The following is a 13,639-nucleotide window of genomic DNA, read 5'->3' as shown; positions in this document are numbered from 1 at the left end:
ACACCCATCTGAGGCAGTAGGCAAGTACTGTATGCTTTGTAGTAAATGGATACAATGAGCTATGGAGAGGTTAAATGGCCAAGAACCAGATCCTGTAAAGAGAATCCTGCACAAGAGACAGTGGAGCTCCACGCGGCATACAGGTTTGCTCGCATGGTTCTCTGTGCCTTGTCCAGATTACACAGCAAATCTGACATTAACCAGATATCCTGATGTCTAAGCCCCAGCTCTGGTTACTATGCAACTCAAAACCCCTGCAGTACCTGACATTTTTTGCCGCTCTGCGCCGGGTTTGCCTTTTGGGAGTCTCATCGTCTTCATCATCATCTTCATCTTCAGACGAGTCTTGTTTCTTTCTCCTCTTACCACGTTGGGGCTTGTGGGGCTTTTTAACACTGGCTTTGACCACTGCTCTAAAATGAGTATTAACAAAAAGATATAATACAATGCGTTGTACACAAGGAGTTGCATTTCAGCAGGACTTCCCAGTCCACAAGGAAGTGTATATCCCAAACATTAGATGCACAGAGCCTGACTCTCCTCTCGTGTTCCTGTAAATCAAGAACATCTCCACTAACATCAACACAGTTACACCAATGTATACCAGTTTCACATGAGAGGAGAATCAGGCCACAGAATAAAAGAGAATAACATCAATAAGGGAAAAGATCTGTATGGGCATGTAGACAATTCCCTTTCCACTCAGTGCAGGACTGGTCCCTCCTGCATATTAGCCAGTCATTTAATAAATTACTCTGAGGGTGAGATTTCAACTGCTTCCCCCAGGAGACTTTTGCAACTTTGGCTGACTGTTAATTTGTCCCTTGGCTGCTCCCAGAACACACACACCTGCTCCAACAGCAATTTCCTATGGAATGTCACTTACCGGGTACCTTTGAAAGCACTGGAGGTTAAAGAGACATACAATATAAAAGGGAAAGTAAATTCAATCCCTCCTCACCTTCTCGGGACTGGTCTCCTGGCTTTAACTTTCTTCTGTTCTGGTTCACTATCTGCACTGGAGCCTTGCTCCCCACCATTTTCATCCTCCTCTTCCCCAGAAGCCTCCCTTTTCCATTTACCTCTAGGGACAAAAACAGAAGTCAGGAGGGACAGTGGAAATTCAACGCCATTGGCTGGCTAAAGAACAATTCAAGTCATCAGGTTTAATGCCAACACATGAGCTACAGGACACAGAAAGTTCAACACTGGCACAGCAATATAATCACTTGTTCAGCACTGGTAATGAGGGAAAACATCTGAGTTTCACGTTGAGATTCCCTATTTCTAGCCCTATACCTCAATCACCTAGACTTTACCAAATCTAGTTATGCATTTTCTAAAGTCAAAGCAATACTGAAATCATAGTAATATTGTACATTGAATAGAGCTGCCATGTCTTACAGCTTGAAATGTAAGCACTCCATTTTATTTTTAATATTTATTTATGCCTTCTGAGCATAACAAGGGAACCCCTAAGAGTGATTTCTAGGACTACTGCCTATGTATTTCTAAAAAGCATTGGCTTTGGAATAGTGAGTGTGGTCTATGTCAGTGGTTCTCAACCAGGGGTCCGGAGCCCCCAGGCAGGCCATGAGCAGGTTTCAGGGGGTCTGCCAAGTAGGCATTAGACTTGCTGGGACCCAGGGCAGAAAGCCGAAGCCGCATCTTATGGGGCCCCAAGCCCCAGGGCTGCAGCCTGAGCAACTTAGCTTCATGGGGCCCCCTGTGGCATGGGGTCCTGGGCAGCTGTCCTCCTTGCTACCCCTTAACGCTGGTCCTGGTTTTCATAATGCAGAAAAGCAGTTGTGGCACAAGTGGGCCGTGGAGTTTTTATAGCATGCTAGGGGTGGGGGAGAACTCAGAAAGAAAAAGGTTGAGAATCTGTGGTCTATATGCACATTGATATATATATATTCTAGGTTTTCTCATAACCTTATTCTGTTGCTCCGTACTGTATCAAGTCACATACAAATTATTTTAAAAAACTCTAGACACAAAGATTTTTGAGAGCATAAGAAAAGAAAAGGATGAAATTCTCTTTTTATTGATAAGACGAGCCTCTAGTAACATGTTGGATGGAAAAGGTGACATTACATGAATGTAAAGGAATACAGTCAAGCATATTGGGGGGGTTATTTTACAACATGAGAGCTCTCCAGAAGTTTATTTCATTTTTATAAGAGAAGAATATAAAACCTAATATGACAACCAAAAAAATATACAAATATCTCTAATCAAAACTATTTTTTTAAGGGCTCAGGACTTAAGCTTTCTTTCCACTGCTGGAAACCTGAAAAACATTAGCATTAAGCTAGTGCATGAAAGAGCCAAAAGAGGTGAAACCAATTAGCAGCAGAAAGCGAAGCTGAGCAGTTCCCTGCTGAAGCTGAGTAAAGTGCCAAAAAGTAAACAAACAGATTTATAAACGGCAGGACGCTCCAACACACACCTTTTTACAAGTTGTTTCAGTTTTAATAATGTGAAGTATTATTAATGAAAACGGATTACATTATTTTTATGTATGTTTACCTTTGCAGTGTCCCTCAAACATAGCTGAATGCCAATTGTCTGTTAGAATGAAAGCAAAACAATTCAAAACCCTCTCTATAGAGACTTACGGTTTTCTCATTTGCTTCTGGCCTCTTCTTTTTGGGCTCTCATTTTCAGATTCACTACTTGCCTTTAATTAAAAGAAAAGATCAGGTTGTAGATTTCACTCCACATTCTTTCCTTTAGGAAGCCACTGAAACACACACATGGTCTAAGCTTCAAGGACTGTCCCTTGCTGCAACATTAGAATTAAAGCATGACACTGTTGTGCAACCATACCACTTAATAAAGCTGACCAGCTACCCAACACTATTAACTTTGGATTCTGCACAGTGGTCACAAGGTTACTGCAATTGCTTTCAGAGGATGAGGGATTACAAATGCAACTCAGAAAAAAAGGTGAAAAGCCCTAGTGTAACATGCATCTTGCAGTCCTGGAGCATCCGGAAGTGACTGGCTATAAACCACCTATGACTGATGATCAACTTCTAGTGACAACCAATGCCTGCGTACTTAGTGGTGGCAACTGCAAGGTTCACATTACATCCACTCTCCAAAGCATACACTTGCTTCTAACTTACGTCAGGGTGCACTTCAAATGGGAAGTTTGAGCTATGAAGTCATGCACTGCTAGGGTCCTAGAGATAGTGGCCACCATGGAAGAAAGATGATAGGCTGTGATGCTTCTGCTAAGAGTTCCTAGATTTGAAGGCTGAAAATTATTCCTCATGTGTGTGTGCGGGTTGGAAGGGTGTGACCCTGTATTCTTTGGTTAGCCAGAGCCAGATCTTGCTCTCTTTCAGGGCCCAGCGTAAGGTATATCTATTTTCTCAGGCTTTTGATTGAAGACATGTTAGTGGAGAACATGTTTACAGTGTTGTCATGGTTTTATCATGCGTCTCGTTACAGCTGTTTTTCTTGAAGGCCTAGCTCTTGGAGCCATGCAATTACATGAGAATCTTAACCTACGTGAAAATATTCCTTTTTTTTTTTTTAATGAAAAAAGTTTGTAGCCCTGGTGTTTGCAGAGAAAAACCTTGAAAATGTGACCCCAGCTTGTCTTAAAGCTGCAAAAACCAGACAGCAATGAGAAAGAACCCTTTGTAAGAAAAAAAAAAATATATCATGTGATTTGTAAGTCAATCTCATGAGTTTTTGAACACTTAGGGTTAGCAAAATTATGTTTAGTTCCATTCACAGCGCAGGCCATTGATCATTACAACTTGAGTGTTTTGTTATTTAAAATTATGAGTGTGAACTAAGTGTCTGATGGACACATTTTAGGAATGTAAAAACAGTACAGTTAAGTTAAAATGATCAAGTTCTTGGTCTTCCAGTTCCCAGACAGAACCACAAAATCTTGTATGGGAGAAAATAAAGCGAAAAAACTTTCTTTAAAAAGGTTATTCTCTCTGCTAGAATTGTGTTTGTACTTTATTGTTCTCTACTCCCTCAACAAGACAGTGACTGAATGATTGAGAAAGAGCAGCATTCATGCTTATTAATCCGCACACTCCAATAACCTAAAATCAAGTCACTCCTCCTGATTAGCTCTTAGCTCAAGATGTGTTCTCTGACTACTGCTGTAATACTTCTTTACCAAGGTGTCATTAACTCAGAGGTAATGTAAAAAAAGACAATTTATTCACACATCAAACCCTATTTTTATTTAATATGGTCCAGTCATATAAGCAGGCTATCAGATACAGGACACTCCCACACGAACAAACTGCCCCTTCTAGTGCACTTGACACATGCATATAAAACACAACGCATCTATAGAAGTGGGGGGGAGGGGCGGAGACAGAATCCAATGAGAAATTCCTCAATCAGATTAGAATTACAAAAAGAGATGCACAGATTATTTGCTCTATGCATCTTGCCGATCTGTAATCTTCCTCTGGAAACTGCTATTTGCAGCAACATACAGACATATCAAAACTGATCATTGCTTTGGTCTGTCATTCAGAAAGGGCACGTCTGCTCTTCAAGCTGGGGCTGCAATACCCAGTTCCAGGAGACAGACCCATAATTAGCTTTGATCAAGTTAGCATGCTATAGATACAATATAGCCTCAGCAGCACAGGGAGTGAGAGGAACTAAACACAAGAACATGCCCAGCATCTCAGACAGAGTGGCTAGCCTCACCCACCACCACAGCAACACTATTAACACAGTTAAGCATGCAAATTCGAGCAGAGCTAGTGCAGGTATGTCTCCTCAAGTTGGGAATTACACCTCCAGCTCGAAGTGCGGATACACCCAAAGATGGTGTCCATTGTTCATATGCTGGCACTCTGATTTGCACCACCCAACCATACCATACCTTATCAGACCCACGAGCTCTCGAGGATTAAGCCTTCCACTGCAATAATTTTTTAAAACCTCCTGGGAGAGAACACCCAGCATACAGAGATATTTTCTCTACTTTCCCCTCTGAAACACTGATTTGGCCTCCATTATTTGTTGTGGGGAAGGCATAAGGGGATATTAATATTTCAGGCATACCCAATTTGGTGTACTATTTCTCATACCACAACCTGAGAGCCTATCAGGCAATGCTAATACTGTGCAGGCTGGAAGCCGCAAGGTGTTGAATCCTCCAGGGAGGTGCGAGCACCTGCAGCCTAGTGGAAACTGAGGGTACGTCTACATTACCCTCGGATTGGAGGGCAGCAATCAATCTATCAGGGATCGATTTATCGCATGTAGTGTAGATGCAATAAATTGATCGCTCTCCCGTCCACAGCTGAACTCCAGCAGTGCGAGAGGTGGAAGCAAAGTCGACAGGGGAGCCGCGGCCGTTGATCCAGCGCCGCCAAGACGCAAAGTAAATAATTTTAATTTAATCTAAAATACGTCGACTTCAGCTATGCTATTCTCATAGCTGAAGTTGCGTAGCTTAGATAGATTCCCCCCCACATCCGCAGTGCAGACCAGGCCTGAGTGTGCTCAACAGCTCTTGGGAGGTGCCTAATCCAGCCCAATGTCACAATGCAGGTGTCATAAGCAGATAGTTAAGGGTTAATAGAACAAAGTACTTCATGTTTCTTTTGCCTGTAAAGGCTTAACAAGTTCAGTGAGCCTGGCTGTCACCTGACCAGAGGACCAATCAGGGGACAGGATACTTTCAAATCTTGAGGGAGGGAAGTTTGTGTGTGTGCTGTTAGTTTTTGGTTGCTGTTCACTCTGGGGGCTCAGAGGGACCAGATGTGCAACCAGGTTTCTCTCCAATCTCCCTGATACAGGTTCTTATAGATTCAAAATAGTAAGTACTACGTGATAAGGCGAGTTAGGCTTATGTTTGTTTTCTTTATCTGCAAATGTGTATTTGGCTGGAAGGAGTTCAAATTTGTATTTTGCTGAAAGGATTTTAATTTGTACTTGTATACTTAGGCTGGGAGGGTATTCCCAGTGTCTATAACTGAAAGACCCTGTACCTATTCCATTTTAAATTTACAAAGATAATTTTTACTGTTTTTCTTTCTTTAATTAAAAGTTTCTTGTTTAAGAACCTGATTGTTTTTTTATTCTGGTGAGATCCCAGGGGACTGGGTCTGGATTCACCAGGGAATTGGTGGGGAGAAAGGAGGGAAGGGGGAGAGAAAGGTTATTTTCTCTCTGTGTTAGGATTACTTTCTCTCTTAGGGAGAGTCTGGGAGGGGGAGAAAGGAGGAAGGGGGAAGGTGAATTTTCCTCTCTGTTTTTAGATTCATGGAGTTTGAATCACAGTAATCTTCCAGGGTAACCCAGGGAGGAGAAGCCTGGGAGAGGCAACAGTGAGGGAAAGGGTTTACTTTCCTTGTGTTAAGATCCAGAGGGACTGGGTCTTGGGGTTCCCCGGGCAAGGTTTTGGGGGAAACAGAGTGTACCAGGCTCTGGAATTCCTGGTTGGTGGCAGCGCTACAAGTACTAAGCTGGTAATTGAGCTTAGAGGAATTCATGCTGGTACCCCATCTTTTGGACACTAAGGTTCAGAGTGGGGAATTATACCATGACAGCAGGGAACAACCAAACACAGCTTACAGCTCCCAAATACAAGAACTTAGTGAAACAGCATAAGCTGGAATGTTCGTTCAGGAGACAGCTCACGAATGCTGGGGAATGCTCCAATTTCTTCCTATTCGTTTACTTCAATCTTTTTTCCATTTTCCCTCTCATCGGTTTTTTTTCTTATTTGTACTGCATCCAACTGTTTGAAAAACCCGCCCTATGATCTGAGACAGTTTTATCTGTGACAATATTTTGTAGTGAACTTGCATTTATGAGCCCGTACATTGTGCCATCTGACTACAAACAACATAATATTAAAAACAAAACGAAAACGATCTGGTAAACCAGGCTGATAAACACAATATCACCATATCATGGCAACAGAGTTTAAGCAGAATCCACCATGGATTTCAGTCCTGTCATTGCAGAAAGATGGATGAACTACTACTGGATCTCTCTTCTCTATTATTTTGCCAAGATTAAAGCGTGGTTAAAACATTTATAGGATAGAGTCCTGCCCTTCACTAGCTGTTTTTCCTTCTCACTCAACTATTTAAAGTATGCTGCATTCGTACTCCCCCACCCCCCCCCCCACCCCCGGTTTGGGATCCTTTTCAAGCAACAGTTTTATCCCTTTCCTCACCACGTCTATATTTTTTGGCTTTGTCTTTTGATAAAACACGAATAAAATGGGCTGAGTTTATTCTGTCAAACTCTAGCCACAGGAATTTGGGTTAGAAAAGGATCCAGTTTGGAAGAGAACAATACCATTTTTTGCACACACTCTTTCTAAGGGTGTCTTCACAACCAAAGTTAAAGTGGCCCCCGGGCAGCGCTTTAACGTGGCTGTGTAGTCGCAATACCAGCGCTGAGAAAGAGCTCTCCCAGTGCAGCAAAAAAAACCCACCCCCCTGAGGAGAGTAGCTCCCAGTGCTGGGCTGGTGCACGGTTTATGCTGCCACTTTACAGCGCTGAAACTTGCAGCTCTCGGGGGTGTTTTTTCATACTCTGAGTGAGAAAGTTTCAGCGCGTAAAGTGGCAGTCTAGACAAGGCCTAATAGTGGCTCCTCCTCTCTGCAAAGATCGCTCCTCTTCAGAATTCTATAAGCCTCCATTCTCTGCCCTCTCCTCTACCTAGTCCCTTTCTCTGTAATCTTTTTGTTACCTATAAAGCTTAGTTACCATTCTTGCACAGATGATAGTCAGCCCTGCTCATCTGTCATTTCTTCCTGTCTTGAACAAATGAACTTCTAGCTTCACCTCAGATACCTCGTCATGCTTTTCAAATATGCAATTGTTTTCTTGTCTACGGCCTAATGACCCCAACTTTACAGACTCAAGTACATGCAGATAGTTGCTATCTCCCTTTTCAAACATACAAAAAATATATATATATAAGCATAAGCACATCCCTCACCTTCTAATTCCACTAACTCCCCATTTGCTTCAGGGGACAGTTCAAAAACTCTCCAACCAGACTCTCAGACCGTGGGTGAGATTTTTCACCACCAATCTGGCCTCTTTAGGTCAGGTCACAGGACAAGAGCTGCATAAGAGGACTCTAAAAACACCAGTTCTGGCTAACGAAGAATTTCCCCAGTGCAGAAACCTTCTTTTATCATCCCTCATCTGTCGTATAAACCTGTTCTCGTTTTATAGTTGGTCTGCAAGATCTTTGGGGCAGGAACCGCACTTGTGATGTGTTTGTACACAGGCTGTCCTCCGAGGACCACCAGAGTAGTGAGCATGTCAGAGTCAGAGCTGCACATGCAGAATTGCAGAGAGTCTGGGCATCACAGCTGCCACAACAGACAGCGCCCCCAAGGGCTGCTTCAGCCACTGGAACAGCCCAGAATTCAATCATAAGCTCTCTGGGACTGACTTTTTGTTCTCTGTCTGTACAGCACCTAGCACATGAGGAGGGCTCCTAGGCACTACAATAATACAAATAATTAATAACAACGATGGCTTAAAACAACTCAGATCCCCTCCCTCTGGGCCGCAAGTTCCACACCGCGCCCCTTAGCTCATCTAGCCCTGGACTCGTTTCCTTAATTTATTATTTATTGTTTTTCAGTAAATGACTTCTCCTCTGCTGCGCCTACCAGATGGAACAGCCTCCCTCCTTCTGCCTCACTGACTCTCCCATCTCACGCACTTGTAAATTTCTCTCCCTCTGCTAGCATTTAACATTTACATCTCTAACTGTATTATAAAACTTCAATCTATTTTGAGATCTAGTGTTTGTATAAACAACACTAGGCAAAATATAGCCAAATTCTATTTTTACTGTCCTCCTGCTGAGGATTACAGATCAGTAGCTCTGAAGAGATGGTCTTGTTGACCATCTGTGGTCGATGGAGCCCTTCCTGACAGCCCACAGAATAAAATACTTAGAACCAAGCAGCCTGGCATGGCCCATGAGAGTATCTTTGGCTCACCTCAGAGTATCAAAAAGTTTTAAGAATCACTACCGTAGATCAGGTAACTACTGCAGATCATGCTTTAGATTGTAATTTCTTCTAGACAAGGGTTTGTTCATTTTGGGTCTTGTACAGGCCCAAGCACACTGTAAGAATTTAATAAATAATGAACAGCAACAATGCTCTCTACAGCTGATCATCATTCAAGCTTCCTACAGCCCCAGGTTCTGAAACCATCTAGCTTTGCTGTGGCTATCCAGTTATGCTGCTCTCAAAACACTGAGGAATCCAGATGGATGAAAAGGTTAATTTTTTCCTACTTGATTGAATATCCCACTAGATATTAATGGGAGTATCTGAATCTCAAAAACTAAAATAAGTCAGAATTAATAAAATAATCAATTTTTTGAATTTTTTAAAAAATAAATCAATGTATGTTGTGTGGTGGAACACGATTTCTCTACTGCATGATACGGGTGCTAAGAGTGCCCAACTTTGCAAGCTCCTACCCATTCCAATCATGAGACAACCTTCTTACCGCAAAAGAGTTATGTCTGTTCGTCCATAATGATTTACTGAATGCCTTAGAATATTTTCAAAGGGCAACCGCTGCGAAATTCTCACTTCCCACTAGCATGACTTACTGTTGTTTCTGTTAAATACCAAGACAATACACGGGTGAGCACCGTTCTTGCTGCACACTGTCACACAGTTTCAAAAGTTTCTAGTTCCTGGATGTTTTACTAAAAGTCTCTGCAAGGATGTTTAACGAACATACAAATCTTGTCTTTCACTTCCTGATCTTCTAGCCCAGATCAGTGTTACCATCTGCGATGGCTGCTTAGTGACTTATGTGACACACGTTTGATGGTCTCAGTCCAGTTCCCAGAGGATAGATATCAGCACAAAAACAACCCTGCCCAAACTGGCAGTCTCAGCACAGTATGACTGAACGGTCCCTAGATACTGAACTTCCCTCTCAAGCAGATACGTCTTCCCGTAGGAAAACAGATAGGGAAGTTTGCAATGCTGCTGCCTGGGCTGTTCTTGTTCTGCGGTGAAAGGATGTGAGCCTGTAATGCTGCCTGATCAATGCTTTTCACTAGAGCCACACCAACGTTTTAGGAAAGAAGGCAGACAAAAAGCTCCTTTACATTGTGTTGGAAGCCCCAAACAGCAAGTAGGCAGAGCACATCATTGATGATGGGCTTGACCCCCACAAGGTAACAACCACTCACTATGTGCAGAGCACCCTGAGCTCCCAGTGACTTCAGTGGGAGACTAGGATGCTCAGCACCATGCAGGATCAAGCCGCAAATAAACTATCATCCCCATCCCCCCTTAACCTTTTTGTCTCCAAAATCAAGACTTTCCATCTCCTCCTCATTGTGAGGCCCCGACGCTGCACTAGTGACCACGTCACACCCATCAGACTCTGCTGCAGATGGGAGTCGCCCTATAGGAACCAGTTGGCCCTGCTATGAGGGGAAGGTAATGGATTTGGATTTGATTGGGATTCTTTTGGGGGGGGGGGCTGTGGGAGGGGAGGCACTGAAGGTTTTGGGTTTTTTTGTTTTTTACAATATTGTGTGGTATAGCAAAGTTTTTACATCTTGGATATTTTTTTTTAAACTGTACCTTATATAGTAAGGACTTAAAGATATTGGAAAAGAAAACAACATTTGCAAAACCACGTAATATTGTAAAACAAAAAAAGGACGGGACTTACCTGAGCCCCCTACAGGGCACTCGGGTCTGCAGCGGAGATCTGTGATGGGTGTGACATCACCAGCATAGTGCATGCTGGGGGCATCGCACAGAGAGGCAGCCAGCGAGTCTGGACTTTGCGGAACTTGAAAAGGAAAACAAAAGCTAAGTCAATTATGTGCTAAATGCCCTCCTTACCTGCTGCTGCTGCTATTTGGGGCATTCAGCACACCAGTCTGGAATTTTCTGAGTTTAGTTGCATGGTGAAGATCATATGATCCAGTGGATAAAGCACCGAACTAGGGGTCAGGAGATCTGGGTTCTATTCCCGACTCACTGTGGGATAGTGAAAAAACCTCGGTACCCAATTGTTAGATGTCTAAGCCCATATATAAGCACCTATCCCTTCAGTGGCCTGAATTTCAGAAGATTCTAAAGGGAGCTACAGGTGCCTTGCCCCTCTGAAAAGAAATCAGGCTCCTCACTTTAGGCCCCCTTACTTTGAACATTTCAGCCTGACCCTCTCTATGTTTCAGTTTCCCCATCTGTAAAACAGGGAGATGGATGCTTAGCCTCCTTGGAGATCTGCAGATGTGCAGACATAAACAAGCACAGCAGCTAATGTCTCCATTTCTGTAGTATGTTTTGATGGCTGGAATCATTTAAAGTTCTGGCTGCCAGATGCTAACAAACTCATGTTTTGTTGTCCCTCGCATTACATTCAAATGTAAGATTTTCCCCAATACTTAACCAAAAAAAAAAAAAGTGATGGTTCATAAAGCTGAACTCACACACACAAACACACTAATCACTGCGATCCACTCCAGGACATAGAGCAAAGACTGTTTTATTGTTGTAAGGTGTTTCTGGGAAGTTTCCTTTATGGTTTTTACATGGATTCCCTCTCTCTGATCCATGTTTCTACAACAGAGCATCACTTGCATTAGGCCCCACTGCAGCAATCAGATCCATGCATGGAGCCCTTAATGACATTGCAGAGTCCAGTGACTCCACAAGCATCTGTCCAAGTGGATCCGACTGCAGGATTGGGACCTTAATTTGCGAAATCCAGCTTCCACAAATCTGCCTTGAACTCAGTGTTTAAAAGGTGACACAGATCAGAACTGCCTCTGTTCTTTTGTGGTTTTTTTTTTATTTTAAATATTCCCTCATCTCATCCTTTTTTTTTTTTTTCTTACCTCTTCTTTTATATTAAATCGCGATGGTTCTTGTCTGCTTCGGTTTGATCTCCTAACCCCATAAACATCAGGATATTCTTCCCACATCTGCAAAATAAACAGACCATCAGCAGGCCTGCTTCACCCCAATTATTGCTATCATTTTAGAGAAGTTTAAGAGTGAACTTCTGATGAATCAGTATGGCATCGGTATGGGGCTTTTGGGGGGTGGGGATGGTTAGGTAAGTTATGGAAACTTATGAAACATGACTGAAAGGATCATGGATCATTTTTGACTATATGCCTAGCAATGTTTTATATCAGCAGTCTCCCACTATATTTATTATATGGAGTTGTCCATCCCCCTAGCTACAAAAATCTTAGAGGTTTATTTATGCTGTAGAAGGACAGGTATTTGAATACCCAGTCTCTCCAAGTGTCCCTGTTGAATACGAAAAAGGAAACGAAGGAACAACTCTCCATTTTCATATGAATGAACTGAGCTATTTATTTCAGCTAGAGAGACTAAAAGCTTTTTTAAATTCCCCACTCCATTTACATTAGACTTGTGGCAATGCTCAGTACTTCTCCTCATGCAAGAAACTCTACAGCAGAGGTCCCCAAACTGTGGGGGCAGGGAGGGGCACGCAGCAGGGCCCGGACCAGCCACCACGAGAGGTGGGGAGGGAGCACCACCCAGCCCCGCTTCAGCTCTGGCCCCAGGCGTGACCTTGACTCCCAGCCCCTGACTGCAGCTCTATTCTTGCCCCCAACCCCAGCTGCAGCCTTAGTCTCGGCCTCCTGGAGGGAGGGGGCACCAACAGGAGTAAAGGGGGATGTGACCCTAAAATATTTGGGGACCACTGCTCTACAGGCTCAAGAGGACAAATCTCTCTAACCAGAAGCACCTGCCCCCAGTTCTCCCTTAGGGAAAACCCCACTGGGCTAACTGAACAGCTCAACGACATGTGGGTCACCTCAGCTATCCTAGTAGATCTGTGTAGGGTTGTATTCCAATCTAGAGGCTAACTGGATCTTGCAGGGCCCAGGGAAAAGAACTCTTGTAGTGCTAGGAATTCCACCCACTCTTGCAGGTCTGTGCTAATGGAATTCAGCTGGACTTCTGATTGCCTGCAAGCAGGTGACCTTCATTATCCTGACAGCTCATCACAGCATTTATAGAGTACTGACTGCCTCTGAAGCCTCCTCTATAGCATTTAACTGAATTTGTAAACAGCTAGGAACATCATTGGCTCTGGACATGGCTGGTATCACACATAATGTGGTTAACTATACCAGTTCATGGTGAATTGCTCTTGCCAGAGGCCCTAAGCTGCCAAACTGTCTTTCTGTAACCAGTTTGAAACACTGGGTTATTGCAATGTAAATAGATTCCCCCTACCATGCCTGCATAATTATTTGGCCAATCCCTCCTCTCAGCATTCTGTGACATAGGATGTCCCATAACGCATATACTGCTGATGCTAGTCTGTGCACATATCCTCCAAAGTACTCTATCCATTATAAAGTCAGATGGCATATCTGCCCACATCATCCTGGAATGCACTGTGGCTCACAGGCACCAACTCCATGGGTGCTGTGGGGGCTGGAGCACCCATGGGGAAAAATTAGTGGGTGCTCTGCACACACCGGCAGCCAAGCTCCCCCTCCTTGCCTCCTTCTCCCCTCCCCACCCCCCCAGCATGCTGCGTCCCTGCTCCTCTCCCTCCCAGCGCTTCCCATCTCCCGCACTCCTCCCCACCACCTAACAGCTGTTTGGCGGAG

The 13,639-nt window shown here is 43.6% G+C and overlaps 2 protein-coding genes across 10 annotated transcripts in view; one reads left to right on the top strand and one right to left on the bottom strand.

The window, feature by feature from the left end:
• LOC127058035 (F-actin-capping protein subunit alpha-2-like) overlaps window positions 1-13,639 on the top strand; it is a 348,126-nt gene that overhangs the window by 169,052 nt on the left and 165,435 nt on the right. The window lies entirely within an intron of this gene.
• CHD2 (chromodomain helicase DNA binding protein 2) overlaps window positions 1-13,639 on the bottom strand; it is an 88,425-nt gene that overhangs the window by 54,361 nt on the left and 20,425 nt on the right. For 4 of the 9 annotated variants that reach the window (XM_050967381.1, XM_050967384.1, XM_050967382.1 and 1 more), the window contains 4 exons: window positions 11,876-11,962; window positions 2,622-2,683; window positions 962-1,084; window positions 264-413 (listed from right to left, as the gene is read on the bottom strand). In XM_050967381.1, the coding sequence (XP_050823338.1) occupies window positions 264-413; window positions 962-1,084; window positions 2,622-2,683; window positions 11,876-11,962 (422 nt within the window). Of the gene's footprint in view, window positions 1-263; window positions 414-961; window positions 1,085-2,621; window positions 2,684-10,698; window positions 10,822-11,875; window positions 11,965-13,639 lie in introns of those variants that run through there. The other 5 variants (XM_050967385.1, XM_050967389.1, XM_050967386.1 and 2 more) reach the window with 4 other exon arrangements.

This window comes from Gopherus flavomarginatus, chromosome 9 (assembly GCF_025201925.1).
Source record: "Gopherus flavomarginatus isolate rGopFla2 chromosome 9, rGopFla2.mat.asm, whole genome shotgun sequence".
NCBI classification, from domain to species: Eukaryota; Metazoa; Chordata; order Testudines; family Testudinidae; genus Gopherus; species Gopherus flavomarginatus.
This window is presented reverse-complemented; position numbering and strand designations above follow the sequence as displayed.